The sequence below is a fragment of the Mustela nivalis genome (assembly GCF_964662115.1).
Source record: "Mustela nivalis genome assembly, chromosome: 3".
Classification (NCBI taxonomy): Eukaryota; Metazoa; Chordata; class Mammalia; order Carnivora; family Mustelidae; genus Mustela; species Mustela nivalis.
In genome coordinates this window covers 59,919,146-59,936,756 of record NC_139022.1, presented here as the reverse complement: position 1 = coordinate 59,936,756, position 17,611 = coordinate 59,919,146, and the positions used below count along the sequence as shown (strand labels likewise).

The 17,611-nt window shown below is 44.7% G+C and overlaps 1 protein-coding gene across 4 annotated transcripts in view; it reads left to right on the top strand.

The window, feature by feature from the left end:
* The first annotated feature begins 4,369 nt into the window (after positions 1–4,369).
* Positions 4,370–17,611, top strand: part of RGMB (repulsive guidance molecule BMP co-receptor b) — a 30,305-nt gene continuing 17,063 nt past the window's right edge. The window contains exons 1-4 of one of the 4 annotated variants that reach the window (XM_082723846.1): positions 4,370–4,499; positions 6,053–6,128; positions 9,373–9,644; positions 15,136–15,644. In XM_082723846.1, coding sequence (XP_082579972.1) covers positions 6,124–6,128; positions 9,373–9,644; positions 15,136–15,644 — 786 coding nt within the window. In that variant the 5' untranslated portion in view covers positions 4,370–4,499; positions 6,053–6,123. Of the gene's footprint in view, positions 4,500–4,567; positions 4,586–4,740; positions 5,073–6,052; positions 6,129–9,372; positions 9,645–10,078; positions 10,444–15,135; positions 15,645–17,611 lie in introns of those variants that run through there. The other 3 variants (XM_082723847.1, XM_082723848.1, XM_082723845.1) reach the window with 3 other exon arrangements.

Genomic DNA, 17,611 nt, shown 5'->3' with positions numbered 1-17,611 from the left:
GGCTTTAATAAGGAGCAAGTATCTCGGATGCTAACTGCTTACCAGGGGGTCTGGTGCATGCATCCCCTCTCCTCCACGGACCCTGCCCCCAGGGCACAGGGAAAAGGGAAGCTTCATCCAGTTCACATAGATTCCTCCATCACTCACCCATTCCTCACATTCTTTGTTGATGGACAGTCCCAACTGAGACAGCTGAAGCGCACATTAACTACTCAACAGCAAGAACCTGACCTCCGCTGATCCTTTCCGACTCCTAAACTATTCTCTTCTTTTGAAACAAACCCCACTCCTGAATTCAGCCAGATTTATTTCACTCAAGCTTCTGATAAACATGCAGTTTTCATCCCTGAATTCATTCTTGGGCTTGAGTCTAGCCTTGCTTCTGGCACAAACACTACCTGAGCCTCTGATACAGCTTGGATGATTCAAAATGATGGGATGATGAAATATGAGAAAAGAAGGAAGAGAAAACTTATTATTTTTATACTTGTGATTATTTGAACAGATTCCTTTGGTCCCACTACTGTTCCAATTTATTAAATTGAATTAAAATGTATATTTTTGGAATTTTCTCAAGCATTGATAAAGTATAACCATAATCATCTATTATATTAAAACAGCAACTAAAATTCTTAATTGGTAGTGTTGACTATTAGAATAGAGGGTATCCAATTTCCCATATACCTGAGATTTCATGGAATTTCAAGGATTGAAGTATATTCCATTCTGTAATGTTTTTATAATGTTCTTGCCACTCTTGTTCTTACAAGTGAGTGTCTGGATAGAGATTCTGCCTCTAAAAGAAACTATCAATTACCGTGGTAGGTCTAAACTGGTTCACAGAAGAATAATGTTGCATTTATTTACGTCTCTAAAAAGGTAATTTTCCAACTTCTGGGAGTTTATTTTTTATAGAGCAAATATAATATAAGAGTGGATATACTTTGCCTCTTAAACTTTATATTATAAGATCTAGAAAAGATAGTCTGTGTGTATAATGACTGCAATTGAAATAATCAACAAATATAACCGGGAAAAGGCTGGTCCTTGCAGTTTCATGTTCTACTCTTTTGCACTGTGCTGAATGGCTAAAAGGTTCATGACAAAAGATTTTCTAGTAGCACACGGGCAAAAAAATATGGTTTTTCTCCTGACACTTGAAGGAGATTATGGTCCATTGTTTGAATCGTATTTTTTCATGACTATTGACTTTATTAATTTAATATACCTTCATTTACCTATTTTATTGTATACATATGCAGGGATATTTTAGTAGTGCAGGATTTCTCTAGAAAATTAGACTTACATTGCTGACAGAATGAAACAGTGTCATGTTTTGATATTATTTCATTTATTTGTTTGTTTTCTTTGTTCAATAGCTCTGTGTCTAGATGTTTCATTTTTTTTTAAATTTGCAATTTACCAGAAATTCTTTACCTTCACTATCATATGAGCTGATGGTTCAAGTCAGCGGTCTTACATCTTTGTACAGAGGGAAAAAGCACAGCAAGTTCTCATCCTTTTGAAAGCAGAAGTAGGTCTTGGATCCTTTACGTGGCTACTCAATTTAAACAATGATCCTCTCAAACAAAACAGGTATTGATGAACTTCAATAATATTTATCTAAATAAACTATTTTTCTTAATCACATGTAGAAAGCAGGATTTCTCCTAAAGCATTATTTTATAAATGTTCTCTTTCTTACCAATCTTATTAGAAGTACTATTAATATTTAAAATAGTATAATTTATTAGCAATAATAATAATTCTAAAACATTATAAGTACATAAAGGAATTGTCAAATTGAGAATCAATCTGAAGCTAGAGAAGAATTTCAACAAAATATACAGGAAAACCAAAACAAGAAACACTAGAAAACAGATTCATATGCTACAAGATAATTGAGATGACGCCCCCAAACTGCAAAAGGAAAAATTTAGAAACATCAAAAGTAAGCAAATTATGTATGATCTTAACAACTGGAGAGTGTGATGTATACATTAGCTGAACATTTTAAAAGCTGAAGTTCTATCACATTTAAGTGGAAATTCAGAAGATGGTGCAAAGACACAGTGCATCTTCAGGTCTCTTAACAGTCAACAGACAAATGCTCAGTCGATTTTACCGAAAAGTGACTTCCTAACCCTTTTCTATTCCCGTCTTTGGCTTATATTGGTTGGTAGGAGAAAAAAAAGAAAGATTCAGGTAAGATAAGAGAAAAAATAGTAGAGCATTAAGCAAGATAAAAAATTTGGGGAGAAAAAATAAACTATGTCCTTTTACTAATGGAACATCCAAAGTCCAATTAGGAATATAGTAGTTTATAGCATGTATGAATGGGACCGTGGGTGGGTCCCATTCAAAACAAATGAAAGAAACCATATTAGATAAGCACAAAATATTTTCCCACCACTATTGTTAAAGAACCTTTTTTCCCCCAATGAAAAGTGTACTCTTTAATGGATACTTTTTTAAAGTGTGCATTGCTATGAAAGCTAAGCAATTTTCAAATTTTGGTTGAAATTGAAGAAGCAAGAAATTTGTAATTTAAGAATTAATACCTGATTGTGAAATTTCACCCTTTTTTGTCTTGGTTTCAGAAAAGATTCCACAGAAAACAGCCCGGGGTTGCCTAGAGGGAGAACTAAGCCTCAAAGTTCCCAAGTGGACAGTGAATTGAAAATCCTGGCAAGTATTAGGACGCTAAGGAAATGGTGAATGTATTGATTTAATGAATGCATTTACATGATGATTGACAAGTGAGCATCCAGGTTCCACTGCCCAATATTTCTGGGAAGGGAAGGGTGGGAAGAGGATTCTGGCAGCTTGTGCCTACTATATCCATGCCATCCAGACCGCTTGAGCAGAGAAGTAGGGAGAGACTAGGTCTGCATTAGGTAGGAAATAGATCACAAAGCTTTCTTTGAACTCTTGTTCACCACTTATTTATGTGTCAGCTTGTCTTTGTGTTGGTAGAAGGAAAAAAGAAAAAGAAAAACATAAGACTGGCCTTTAGATTCTGAATCAAAGCTCTGCTCTGCTGATTGCTGGTGTGGCTTTTCAAAGGCAAAGCAAGTGGGGACATTGAAATTCCTTGTTTCTCTGGACCTAAGGGACTTTTATTTTGGTTTAGGTTTGTTTGTTTGTTTGTTTAATTCTAAGTATCAAGAACACGATTTTTCAATGTATCCTACATTTATCTTAAAATATCCCCAGGATTTTTTTTTTTTTTCCAATTTGATCGGCACTGAGAGAGATTGAAGCAAGGTGAGAAAACACTTTAAAAGGGAATCCAGGGGTGCCTGGGTAGCTCAGTGGGTTAAAGCCTCTGCCTTCGGCTCAGGTCATGATCCCAGGGTCTTGGGATCCAGCCTCCCATCTGGCTCTCTGCTCAGTAGGGAGGCTTCCCCCCACCACCCTGCCTGCCTCTCTGCCTACTTGTAATCTCTTCCTGTCAAATAAATAAATAAAATCTTTGTTTAAAAAGGGGGGATCTGTAGGTGTGAGGAGGCTTCCCTTGTGACCTAATTTCAGAACCGGAAGGAACCAAACCACTGCCCCTAACACACACTTTCTTGATAGTGACCTCTAGTTCAAAGACATTAAATCAGTTGCCCAAGAGTCCCACTCAGAAAGTCAGGTCAAGACCCTCCTCTCTGGATTTCCACTTTGTCCTCTTTATGCTGCCCTATGCTGCCTCTAGCGTTAGATCAAGAAATTATAAGGAAGAGTGGGGACAGGAGAAGAGAAGCAAAGCTGGAGAGGGTCAAAGATATTCTAAGGAGATTAAAAAAAAAAAAAAAGTGGAATCCCTAAGTCAAGATGCTGCAACTTTTCCCTGGACAAAAAAAAAAAGTAAAATAAAATAAAAAAGAAAGCACCCTGCCGGTGCTAGCACTGAAGGCACAGAACAATAGCTACCTCTGAATACCTGTGATGCTTACTTTTAACTTTGAAAGATCAGCCTAGGGGGAGAAAGTTAATCCGTTCCTTCTTGCTCTCCACACCTTCTCCTCTGACTCAAGTGATTGTCGTTCCCCGAACATTTCGTGGACTTCTTCTTTATAACCTACTTCCTCACCTGGGTCTTAGACGTCTTTTCAACTCCCCCCTCGCCCCCATCACAATTCACAAATCGTTATCCTGGGTTTCCGTAAGCTGAAACATCCACATTGGCACCTTGGGTGGACAGGATAGGTCGCTGGATTCATTTCAGCCAAAGTCCAGAGACCATGCCCGCCACTACGCCAAACCCCTCCCGGGCCCCGCCACAAACACCCACCATTTATAGACACTCGGGAGACCCTCAGCGATCATTTATGTAGAAGAAGGGGTGCATGTTGTGGCGGCTGGTGCCGTGTGGCGTGGAAAGGCGGGCGGGGGACTCCAATCTGTGCCTCTGCCAAGGCGCCGAGCGGGAACAGCCTGCACGCGTCCGTGGCCGGCCTGCCCCAAGACGGCTGCCACGATCACCAACCGGGAATCGGCTGGTCCTGCTGGTGGGCAAAGGCAACGCGGCGGGGTGGAGGGCGGCGCGGAGGGTGGCGCTGGCAGAGTGAAAGGCCTCTTTGTGCGGGACTTGGGGGTAAGGAGGCGGTGAGCATGGAGAGAGCGGAGCGGGGACCCGGAGGCTGGGACTCTGGGACGCCGGTCCCCGCCACTCCTCAGCGGCGCCGGAAAGATCTGGGTAGTGCCTACAGGGGGCGGTGTGGGGCTGGAGGGGGTGGGGTGAAGGCCCCTAGGCTTGGTCTTGAGACCTAAGGCGAGAGAAAGACACTTCGAGAACGCGGGAGGGAACTGAGTGATTTGCCTCCCCGCCCCCTTCCCTGGGTGGCCGAGAGATCGCGCTGACTGGAAGGGCGCAGCCCCTCGCCCGGCGCTCACTCAGCAGTCAGGGAGGCGAGAAAGCGGCCCCCGAGGCGGAGCCTCCGTCCTGCCCCCGGGTATCGCTGCCCCCACCTGGGGGAGAGAGGCGGGCGCCGCGCTGCCCTCCCTCTGCGCCCCCGCCGCGTGGCTTGCGGCTTATTTTCCCAGCTGGCAAGCGTCGCGCTGCAGACAAGGGAATGCCTGTGGTGAGTTGTTTATTTTGTCGAAGTTTGCGGTGGGCCAAGGGGGACGTGGGGGGCGAGCAGCAGGCAGAGGCCCGGACTGTTTTGTTTAGGTCTTGGTCCACCTGTGTGGTATAAATCTGCCAGCCTCAGGACGGCGGGGGGCCAGGGTGAGAACACCCCAACGCTCCAAAAGGCTTCTCTTGCAGACCTAGAACCACATTTGATTCTCCACTCCTGGAATCGGCTAGATCCTAGCTGACACTACTCCCCGTACCTCGGATCATTGCTTCCTGTCCCTGCTGCGTAAACGGCTGGCGCTGTAAAGGACAGTCAGTGCCTATGACCCAGGGACAGCTGTCCATAGAAGTACCTCCAGGGTACCCTTCCCCATTTCTTGAAGATAGGCGAGCTGAGTCTGTGATATGAGGGGCGCTCTTGAAACTAGTGGGAACTTGTTTTGGCGACTTGTGGTGTGAAGTCCGTTCAGGCGTGTCGGGTCTGCGGAGTACCACAAACTGGGATCCAGATTGGCCAGAGTTTCCTAGACTTGAGGCTGGGGACGGGGGCGGGGAGGAAGGTAAGCGGTTGGCTCCCAGGGGAACCCAGAGGACCCCCCCCCCCCCGGGCTGATGACAGTCACCACCGCGGCCGCGTTTGCCTGGAAGAAAAGCCTAAATACATTAGCGAGCTGGTAAAGCTTTTAAGGTCTTCTTGGGAGTCAGTGGCTGGCTAATGAGAGGTTAATTTTGTTTGGAAGAGAAGGCTGCGCTGGTTTCCTGAGATAAATGGACAGGAAGCGCATTACCTCCGCGCGCTGGCAAGCGGTTCCCAAATGCTTTTTGCACCTGCCGCTTTGAGCGGTGTGATCCGCTGCAGAGCCCGCAGGGATCGTGGGCGCCGGCTGTGTACTCTCGGGTGATGAGCCCCACTCACGCCCCGGGCCCCCTCCTTCCGGGGGCGCAGCGCTCACGCCAGGCTCTGGGGTCTTCTCTCACACCCAGGTCCTGCGTGCTCCAGAGCTCGGGGGCCCCCTGATCCCGTCAAGCCCCCTCCAGGATCGGAAGGGTTAAGAATGATGTAAGTACAATCCACTAGCTGCTTGCTGCTGGGCTGTCGGACTCCGGGCTATTTCAGCCCCCGCTTTGCGGTCACCCGGGACTAGAGAGCTGGGCGGGGGTGGGGTGGGGGGCTTACTCTAGAATGGGTAGCACAAATCGTTAACGCGGTCAGCTCCCTAGCTCCTCTGTCCTAGGTGAGCCCCTCGTGTTAGATGTCTGGAGATAAATCAACAGGGGAATAGTTAAGACAGCATGTATAATAGGTTCAGGAAAAGAAACTTCTCATTCTTATTCAGAATCCATTCATGTTGCTGGCATGTGTTTTAATTCTGTGTACTTACACGTTCATACCATGGGATGCTTTGCTGTGTCCTCTAATTGTGCTGTTCTGGTCTCATCTTTCCTTCCTGAAAGCAAAGATGAAGAGAGAAAGAGTACAAGTAACAAGAAATAGGGTGGGTGTGTGAGCTGTGCAAGCTGTCACGTCATGATTTTTTTTTTTTTCTGATTAAGATGTAAGACTTTTATAAGTCATTGACTTTATGGGAGGAAAATCCCCAGATTTTTCTTTACAGAATCTTAAAATCCTGCTTAACTTATGGTATTCGAGCCGGAGGAATGGATGCGCGCTATAAGCGACCATTCACCACGCTCTTGCTTTACAAGCCCGTTCGGGATCTTGCTAACAGTCCGAATTTACCCTGCGAGTATGTCAACTGACCTAAAGACTTGAAAACAGGAACCACCTTGCGGTTTAATTGTGAAAATTAACATTTTACTCAAGCAGGCTGAACACTTATGTGGTAATAAAAAATGAATTGTTAGCCTTATAAATCTTGGGCTTGTCAAATTTTACAACAGATGAGCAATAAAGCACCTTAGAAAAAAATGAAGTTTTCCCTCTGAAATACAGTTCCATTTCTATACAAGAATTTGTAGTGGCTCGAGGATGCCCTCTATTGATAAAATAATTTAGAGCACTGTGTGTTTAAGGAACAGTATAAGGAGGTGGGGAAGAAGTGGCAGGGGGAGAAACCAGTGAAAGTAATGATAGCGGAAAAAAAAACACCTAAACTGAATTTGATCTTAACTTTTGGTTATGTGTTTTGAAGGATGATCAATAAAGTGGCATGCTTCTTTCATAAGGGTCGAATTAAATCTTGGGTTAAGGGAAAAGAAACATCTTATTGTTAGTTTTTGTTAGCAAAATACTTTGAAAAACTGCTCAGATTTGGTTTATTTTAAAAGATGTTTACCAGCATTTCACTAATTTCAGTTCATGTATTTCATGTAAGAATTGCAAGAGAATAAATTTTTGGTCTCATAGTATTTACTCCACAATACTATCTAAAAATCATTATCAGATAACTCTGCCTGCGAAAAGTCATTTCTCCAGGCAACTCTGAAGCTATTATTAAGCATATTATGGATATACACAAGGTTTGGATTATATCTTGGGCAGTGAAAGGTGTGTTTACCACTTGAGTCATCATAGTATGTAATAGGTAAGTAATGAAAAGTTACAGTAAAAATAGATAGACATCCTTCATTAGGGACCTAGTGGTTTGTACAGTTCATAATGTGTCTAATGAGTAAGCCGGAGTGATCGAAGGGTTGCCCTCAATTATCCTAGTCCATTGATTAGCACATTGTTACATGTGGAGTATTAACGTGTCGGTGGTTGATACGAAATTGCTAATTAGAGATTATGAGTAGTGAACCGGTAGGGTTGCAAACTGCAATTTGGCTAGAAGTGAATTTAAAACGGCAACCCCGAGCCCCTCGGAGGAATGGCAAAGGCAAGGACAGTGGAAGTAGCTCCTAGTCTTTGAAGCCATTCTTTAGATTAGATACCACTTCGCACCTACTGATAACAAATTGGAACCTATCATCAACCTCACAACATGCTTTCCTGTGACAAAATTTGGCAACCTCTTTCCTGGCACACGACCGGGTCTTTTCCCCCTCGTTTTTGGATCTATCCAAGTGACAAAAGTAGAAAGTGACCTGCCATTGAATTACTATGCTAATAGACTAAGAAAAATCGTGGAAAAGCCGCCGAGCAACAAGAAACGGTGGCGTAATTACCCCACACTGCATTAAAAACTCACTATCCTCATTAACCTAATTACATTGTAACCGAACACGTCGGAGTTCGCCCACTCGCAGACTCCTCCCCGCTGCTTTCAGGAAGGGAAACGTCAGAGGAACAATAACGCCGGAGCCCCGCACAAGCCGCCCGCGAATTCCTCCGGGAGCTGGTGGGTCCCTTCCCAGCCCTTCCGATCTGTTCCGGACCGCAGGTCGCGTTCGGATTTCCAACGCCTCTGGGCGCTAGCTTTACAGAAGGTCCGGAAAAGGCTCGGAACGCGGTTCCGCAGATGTGATTGGCTGCGAGGGGACCTGCCGCACGGCTCCGGGTAAAAGCGCCCGCTTCCTCTCAGGAGCCGGGGCTGGAGCGGGAGGGACAGAGTGGGGGTGATTTAGAACACACACACACACACACACACACACACACACACACACACACACCCAAAAAACCTTCAGGGGAAGTTAAACCCGATCAACATTAATTAAAGGGGAAGTCAAAAGCGGGTGCTTTTGTTAACGCCGACAAGAGAGTTGCCGTCGGCAGTTTCTGTCGGGCACGAGGAAACAGTAGATCGCGGAAAGGGGAGAGAAGCGGAGGGAGGAGGAGGGAGGTTGAGCCCGGGCGCGGCGGACCGGACTCTCACCCTGCGGACGCAGAACTCGAATTACAATGAGTACGCTGAGGGCGGGTGGAGGTGCGGGGGGCGGGCGCTTTGGGCCCTGCGAGTGGCGGGCTGGGCCCAGAGGTCCCGCGCTTCCAGCCAATGGGGTTGGAGGGAGGGGCTAGGCCGGAGGGGTGGGGACGACGTGGATTGGCGCATGTAGGGAGGGCGGGGCGGCAGTGCGGGGCTGAGATTGATTGACCGCAGGTCCGCCGCGCAGATATCCGGGATGCCAGCGGCTTCTCGTTAGGGCTGGGCGCGCCTCCGGTGGGTCCACGCCCGCTGAGCCCACGCTGGCCGGGACCCGGGCGCCCGCGCTTTTGGGGCCGGGCTCAGCGCTAAGCTCACGGTCTTTGTGTCTTTTCTCCCGCCCCCTCTGCCCCGCCCGCCGCCTCCGTCCGCCGCGATGCCGCTGCGCCCCGTTGCCGCCGCCGCCGCCGCCTCGCTCCGCCCGCGGCGCGCTTTTCGCTGCGGCGGTGGCGGCGGCCCGTACCCGACGCGGGCCTGAAGGAGGAAGAAGAGGAAGCGAGGAGCGTCCCCCAGTCCATGCCGCAGCCACGGCCACGGCCACGAACCCGACACGGCGCCCGCGCCGCCGCCCTCGCCGGAGCCCACGAGACCTGCATGGACGGGCATGGGCTTGAGAGCAGCACCTTCCTGCGCCGCTGCCGCCGCCTCCGCTGCCGCCGCCGGGGCTGAGCAGCGCCGCCGCCCCCAGCTCTGCCCGCCGCCCCTAGCGTTGCTGCTGCTGCTACTGCTCAGCCTCGGGCTGCTCCACGCAGGTATGAGGCGCGCGCGCGAGGGGAGCCAGCCCGGGGCCGAGTGCTTTGTTCCCAAACACCCCGGTCCCGAAGGCACACGTTGGGGCAGAAGGGCGGCGTGGCGTGGCGAGACGGGAGAGGCCTCCCGGGCTCCAGACCTGCACCTTTGCCGGGCTCGGGGCGCGGCGGCAGGAGCACACCCGCGGGGTCGAGCGGCGCGCCCAGGGCGCAGTGGAGAGGCCTCTTTCCCTCCCTCCTTTTCCCTCCCTCCGGTTTCCCCGCCTTCGACTGGGACCGTTGGTAAATCTCCTTCCCAACAGCCGCTTATCAAAGATTTAGAGCGCGGGGGCGGCGGGGGCTGCGCCCCCGGGACAAATGTTCCGGGTGCTTTATTGCTCACGGTCTCGGTGTTTACTGAAAGTCCGGCTGGGATCAGGTTTCCGCCGCCGCCCCCTTCGAGGGGAGATGGCGAGCCTTGTGCTGCTGCTCTGGAGTTGGGGTTGGCCGTGAGGGGGAGAAATGGCCCCACGTGTAGAGATTCCCAGCGGAATTGGAAAACCGGGGGCGGGGGGTGAATCTCGAAGTAACTTAAACGTCTTTCACCGAGGAATTTCTTTCGTATTTGCGAAAGCTGCTTTTAATTCCGCTTTCACCCTCTTGGGGGGAAACTCGTGCTTTGTGGCTCGCCGCGTGTTTTCGGGTTCCAGGAGGGGGTTGACAGATCGCACACGGCTTTCTGGAGGCCGGCGCCCCCCCCGTGGAAGCAGGAGTGAGTTGTCTGGTCCTCCCGAGGTAGGCCGGCAGACGAGCCTTCTCGCAGGTGGTACTTATTTTTCTTGTGAAATAAGTTGCATTGACCCAATGTTCTGTGTGCGTTGTATCTCAAGAAAGCCTGGGGTGGGGATATCTAGGACCTTCTTTCTAAGTAAGGACCACGCCGAGGAGTTTGTCTCAAGAATTTATTCAGTGTCAGGCTGAAAGATAAATTCTGTTTTGAGAACAACTAGAGCATGAGATAAGTTTTTCTTCGAGACTTTTTTTTTTTTTTTTTTTGTCTTGTATTTTTATGACCACAGTCTCAACGGCTCTCTGATCTGGAGAATCCTGAACTGTAATGCCACCCAACTGTGTGGAGTAGTATTTATTTATTAAGTCATAGCAGCCTTGCTAAAAATCTGGGAGGTCTTCTAAGTCATGGGGGAAAAAATGTGGCATTTGAGGAGACTTAATTTACGTTTCGGAACTTTGCATTGTGATGGAACAGCTGCGTTTTAACACTCACTTGGGGAAACATAGGGTGGGATAGTAAGTGATTAAGTAAGTGAGAGTAAGTGATAAACCTTACCGCGATTAAGGTTTTAAATGAGTGACTTTAGAATCTTAGTAAGGTCAATCTGTTTACAGTCACATGGAAATTTTTAATCGTGTGTCAAAAGCTACATTCAGGAGCATTTTGTGTGAAGAATCTGTCTTCTTAATGTCAAAGTGTATGTTTCTTGTAATGGAAATTGAAGTATTCTTTAGGACTGTGTGTCCCTCATGACTGCTTGGATATTGTTTCCCTTCCTTGTCAGAGGGTTCTAAGACAAAATTGGAATGTGGTCCTTGAAAACTTCTTTTCTGGCCAGTAATGAAAAACTGAAGTTGTTACAATGTTTAATGTGAGCCGCCTTATTTCAAGAACTTGGGATGTGAAACTCCTCTCAGTATCTTCCTGGGTCTTCACTAAAGTCACCATTGGGTTCTACCTAGAGTTTCCGTGGTGAGTGATACCTGTGGACAACTTGTTGGGGTGGAATGATTAATTTGGTTACAGGGGGAAAAAAAAAAAAAGGCTCCATTATTGAAAGATTTCTTTGAAGAGTGTTGGTATTGAAATGCAAAGATTGTTTTCTCTTCAGAGAGCCTAGTGGAGTGCTCTTTGCAGATGGGCTACCATATGTTTTATGCCTGGATCCGTATAATTTGCCTCGGCACCCCATATGGCCCTGCGTTTCACTTAATTCAGCTTCAGCATATCTTATTTCTTTTATTATAAACTGGTGATTGTGCAGCAAATTCACTCGTGCAGTCCTGGCCTCAAGGAAATGGTCTTGAATGGTGAGGTCTTTGAATCATTAACGAAAGCTGTAGACCCACAAATCCTTTAGCACTTTCATTAACTGGAATGAAAACACTATCACACCAATCATTGATCATCTGACTTGAAAAATGGAGACATCTGTAACAGCAGAGTTTGTTTTCTGCCCTAAGAAATAAAAAAAAGTCCTTTCATCCCCCCTCCCCCACATCCACTCTAAGCAAATCTCTACAATTCCTGAATGGAGATGCAATATAGGAGTTACTTGCTTACTCATACTCTTCATGGCTTTGTTGGCTACATCCTTGAGATTGTTTCTGCTCTGCATTGTCTTGGCATCTTGACAGGAAGCTTACTTTACCGCCTGCAACAGGCAAAGTGTGCGCTGTCATTATAAATTCATGAAGCCTGGATATTTCTGGGTGTATGCTGCGAATTAGTCATTATACAGGAGCCTGTGATGGGCCGAAACTGCTGACCCAGATGCACTCTCTAGTTAGTCCTCCTCTTTTCCCATCATCTCTATTTGAAAAGGCTGTTGGAAACCTCATCCCACGCAAAAGAACACAAGGAGTTCTATTTGATGTGACATTTCTCAAAAGAACTGGCACCTGCCTGCTGGGAAAAAGGGAGAGGGGAGGAGGATAAGGAAGGCAAAGGAGGTGGGAGTCTATATCGTACTTCTCTTCCGAACAGTTACATCTGCATCTCATGCTCTTCTTACTTTGGATATTTTATGACTATTTAAAATAATTATAAGTAAATGTATGCTCGGAAGGATTTTATAGACCATAAAAAGAACAAATAGGCATTGCAAGTTTAGCGGAAAGTTCCCGTCCTGTCATTTATTCATAGTCTAGGAGCTGTTCTTTACTCACTGATCTTGGCCCAGTTTTTATTTCCTTGCTTTCTGCTTGCTGTGAAATCTTATTTAAGAAGAAAAAAAAAAATAATTGGTAGAAGAGTTGTCTTTTTTTAAGTTGTCAGCTATTGTTGTGAGAATCAGGAATTTAGAGCATCTGTGACCTGAGGAAGGAAAAGATTTGAGGAAAGGCACTTTATCCTGGACTTTGTTCTAGCTATTTATGATCCAGCCACGACAAGGCTTTTAATATCCCTTTGTCTTGATTGTTCCAATATGTAAAATGGCTCTAATGCCTTTGAGGTTGTTGGTTGGTTTTTTAAGTCAAACGGTTGAAAAGGACTTGATCTACTTTGGAGAGAGAAATTCTGTAAATATAGGAGCTGCTTTTGTCAACTCTAGAATGAGCCAACATGAGATAGGCCAAACATATGAAGGTGTTTTTGTGATTTTTTTTTTTAATGGGATTTAGTGATAGCTGTAAGTCCATAGCCCCAAAACAGTAATTTTTTTTTTTTTTTTTAAACTCACATTAGAGCCCAATCTAGACTACATTTTTCCCTTCTTGGTCTTTGAAATGTAAAAACAGTGGGAGAGGTGGCTTGAGGGGTTGTCATCCCCCAGTCTTTTCTGCTTAACTCAAGCCAGAAACAGAGATTACAGGTTATTCCATTCAGGTTTAAAAGCACCTTAATACTGGAAAGATTATAAAGTATTTTTCTAAAATGATACTAGGGTTAATTTTAAGTCTTCATCAGCTGAAGTTTTAAATCTTGATACTATCCTGAAATTTATCCCCATGTCTTAAAATAATTACATATTTAACATATATTCTTTTTTCCCCATCACCTTGAATAAGAATTATAAAATATTTTATGCCTGGAGCAAATCACAAAAACAACCTCCTCTCATTTCTGAGCTGAGGAGTCTGAGACTTGAAAGTATGGAAAGTTACTCCAGTTTAGAGACCTAAAAAGAATGTTTAACACAAAGTACGTGTTAAAATTAGTTTCTATAAAACTTGAGGTGGATGTTTAGGAAAAGTATTTTCCTTTTCAGTAATTCTAGCATTCCCAGTTTATGGGTCAGAATATAAAACTGGCACACACAACTGACCTAGTATTGGCAATTTTTGTATCTTTTTATGCTTTGAGAGGTTTTTAATTTTAAAAAAAAGAGTTTTTTGAGAGAGGGTGTGCATGTGGTAGGGCAGGGGTGGTGGGGGAAGGCAGGCAGGAGGAGCAGAGGAAGAGGGACTAGCAGACTTCACAGTGAGCTGGGTATGGGACTCAATCCCAAGATGATGAGATTCTCACCTGAGCTGAAATCAAGAGTTTGGTGTTCAACCAGCTGAGCCACCCAGGCGCCTCTTAATTTTTTTATATGAGTACCTAGTGGCAAAACATAATTTGAAAATTGGCTTTTTAAAAAAATAAGGCAGTTGGAGTTGGGTTTTTTTTTTTTTTTAATTATTTTAGCTTTGCTTTAATCCTTAGGTGTATCTGAACTGTTGACTTAAGGAAAGAAGTCATTTATATATACTCTAAGAATTCTGTGTGCTGTAGTTCCCTGGTTCTCTTTCTTTTTAGATTTTATTTATTTATTTGACAGACAGCGATCACAAGTAGGCAGAGAGAGAGAGAGAGAGAGAGAGGAGGAAGCAGGCTCCCTGCTGAGCAGAGCGCCCAGATGTGTGACTGGATCCCAGGACTCTGGGATCATGACTTGAGCCTAAGGCAGAGGCTGTAACCCACTGAGCCACTCAGGCTCCCCCCTGGTTCTCTTTCTAATAAAACAGTCAGTGGAATCAACTGTCCTTGCAGTATGATTTCAATCTGGTGTTCTTTTTGATTTAGTGTACCTTTCCTGATGACCTACTTGTGACCTGGGATCCAGTAGTGATGGATGTTAAGGGAGAAGTAAATACACAGCTTGATCCAATGAGTCACTCTGTCTTTTTAAGAGAACAGAGATTTCAGAGCATCCAGGAGATTGTCAGTTTATGTTCAGTTCCTTAATAAACACCCCTAAGGAAATACAGAATAACTTAGTACCTGGATTTTTTCTTGTTACCCTATAGCTGTACTAGAGTCAGGTAAAGGGGTTTTAACTAATCATGCTATAATTTAGGGGTCCCAACCTGAGGCGTGGAGCCTTAATTGTGGTTTTGTGCATAGACGCTGTGCTTTCCAAAGCAAATGACTTACGCCCTTTCCAAAATCAAAACAAAGGTTCACATCTTTGGCTTGGCCTTAGAGCAAAGGAATCTTTTTCAAAATCTGTAAACAATAGCCATTCCCTTATAATTTTCATGTAAGAATACTGGGCCAGACTCGTGTTTGTTCACTCACAGCAGCTCATGATTTCAAGTTTTAAGGTAACTAATTGCATGCAGTTTTTCTCCCAGTGGCTGAGACACGTGGAAGCACAATGCAACCCTATTTCTGAAGGCCTTAAAATAGGAGGGTACGATATAGAACAGTTTCCAAAGGAGGATGTCATTTTCTCATGAAGCCCAGGAAGTTGCAAAGCATTCAAAAAAATGTTGGGTCTTATCTTCTTTCTCATAGGTGACTGCCAACAGCCGGCCCAATGTCGAATCCAGAAATGTACCACGGACTTTGTGGCCCTGACTTCGCACCTGAACTCTGCCATTGACGGCTTTGACTCTGAGTTTTGCAAGGCTCTGCGTGCCTATGCTGGCTGCACCCAGCGAACTTCAAAAGCCTGCCGTGGTAACCTGGTATACCATTCTGCTGTGTTGGGTATCAGTGACCTCATGAGCCAGAGGAATTGTTCTAAGGACGGACCCACATCCTCTACCAACCCTGAAGTGACCCATGATCCTTGTAACTATCACAGCCACGCAGGAGCCAGAGAACACGGGGGAGGGGATCTGAACCCTCCTGTTTACCTTTTTTGTGGCTTGTTCGGAGATCCTCATCTTAGAACTTTCAAGGATCACTTTCAGACGTGCAAAGTGGAAGGAGCCTGGCCACTCATAGATAATAATTATCTTTCAGTTCAAGTGACGAATGTGCCTGTGGTCCCTGGATCCAGTGCTACTGCTACAAATAAAGTAAGTATACTTTTTTTCTTTCTGACTTGTAACTTGAAGGTGTTTGATTCTTAAGACAATTTTTTTTTCCCCTTTGGACAATTCTTGAAGTATGATACAGAAGACCTAGTTTAAAAGGAACTTTTTCTTGTTTTTGGCAAGCAGTTAACAGGGTGAATGGAGGATTAAATGAAAATTTTTGTAAAGGATTTCTCACTGGAATCTTAGGGCTTATGTAAAATGTGGGTCTAAGTTTAAGCAGTGATAAGAAAAATTTAAAAAATACAAGTTGAGTTTCTATGGAAAGATAGGTTGGTTTAAGGGGAAAATGCATACTTTTTTTTTTTTTTTTTTTTTGTGGTGTCTTTTTTGAGTGTGATTCTTGTCACTTTGGTTTCTAAATCCATATTCTGACTTTTCAGATGACTCACTTGGGTGTTCTGAGAAAGCTCTGAAACCTGGGGCAATGGCCCGTCAGGAAACATAATTTATTGGAAATTTGGAAACTGTAGTAAAAATATAATGGCTATAGGCCAGCTTCCTAGTGGCAAACCCAGAGTATTTTTGTTATTAACCTTGTCATGACTAAGCAATTTTAGAATTGGGTATTGTGGAGCAATGATATATAATGTGTATGTAATCTCAGGAAAACAATTTAATGAAGAAGCGGGGGGGGGGGGGGGGGAGAGACTGACAAAAGTAAGTGCAGCTAACCCTGCCTGTCTGTATTCTTGTTTGTTTGTATGTTTGTTTGTTTTAAAGAAACGGATACCTAATAGAGTTTATTTAAATCAACTTTAAGGTGCCAGTGTCAGTGCAAATGGGTGAAGAGCTAGGAACAAGGTTCCCAGTTGCCAGTGAGTACTAATTCAGGCATTAGTAAGTAAATGTAGAGGTCAGAAAAGGTTTTCCACAAGAAAGACTGTCCCAAGTAATCAGCTTCTTCCCAGTCTCCCCTAATCACAAAAATCACACAGAACTGTTTCATCTTGCTCAATTTCCTTTATTCATCAGTTGGTTTAGACTAAAATGTAATTGACAAGGATCAAGCTTTAGTAATATTTATGACTGTTCTTTTGATTCCAGAACACCCTCCCTTGCCTCCAAACATGGGTGGCATGTTTTTTAAGTGAATTTGAATTATTTTACTTGGCATTTTGAGGAGGTAATTTTATAGCACCTCCAGAGATACCTAGAGACACCCAGGGGTCTCACAAATCTAAGATTAGAAGTCGTTGCTCAAAACAAAGAAGTCTGTTACATTAGTCCAGACATCTAGGGGAACTCAAAAATGTTTACACTTCAGCTCCCAGTAAAAGCCCAGGCTTTGTCTTTCCAAATCCTACATCTCATATAAACCTTTCCTCCACTGGTTTTTATAAGTATGTAAATGATTTTTCCTATCTGTATGTTAAAATATGTGCTGGCTATAAGTTGCGGTAGAAAGTTACACAATTATGAAGTTATAAGACAAACTATGGCCAAAAATCCATCATTGCTGCAGCGTCTTAGGGCATAAAACCTGGGAATAGCCGTTAGGGAAAACGTGAGACCAAAAAATCAAAAAAGCAGTTCCACTGGGAATGGAGAAAGTCGTCATCGATGGTGTAGGTAACTGAGGGCTTAGAGGGCCGTCAGCGGTACTTTGGAGAGGAGCAGGTGCTTTGTGCATGGGGAAATACTCAAGCCTTAAATTTAATTTTCCGTGCCTTCCATGCAATCGTGTGTCACTTCTACTTATTAATTAGCCTTTCAGAATTCTGTACTTTTTAGTGATTGTTTTGGAATTAATTGGAACAACTAGTTACCTTTCGAGTATCAATATTCTATAAATGGAACAGTTGACACTGAAGTTCTTTAGGTTGGGATCCATTTCATTTGTGATCAGGTCTGCTATCGTTTTTAGCAAATGAATAAGAAGTACAGCTTCATTTTCTCCTACAGTTTGATGAGGATCAAAAGTTTTGCCCTTTCCAAAAGGGATGAGG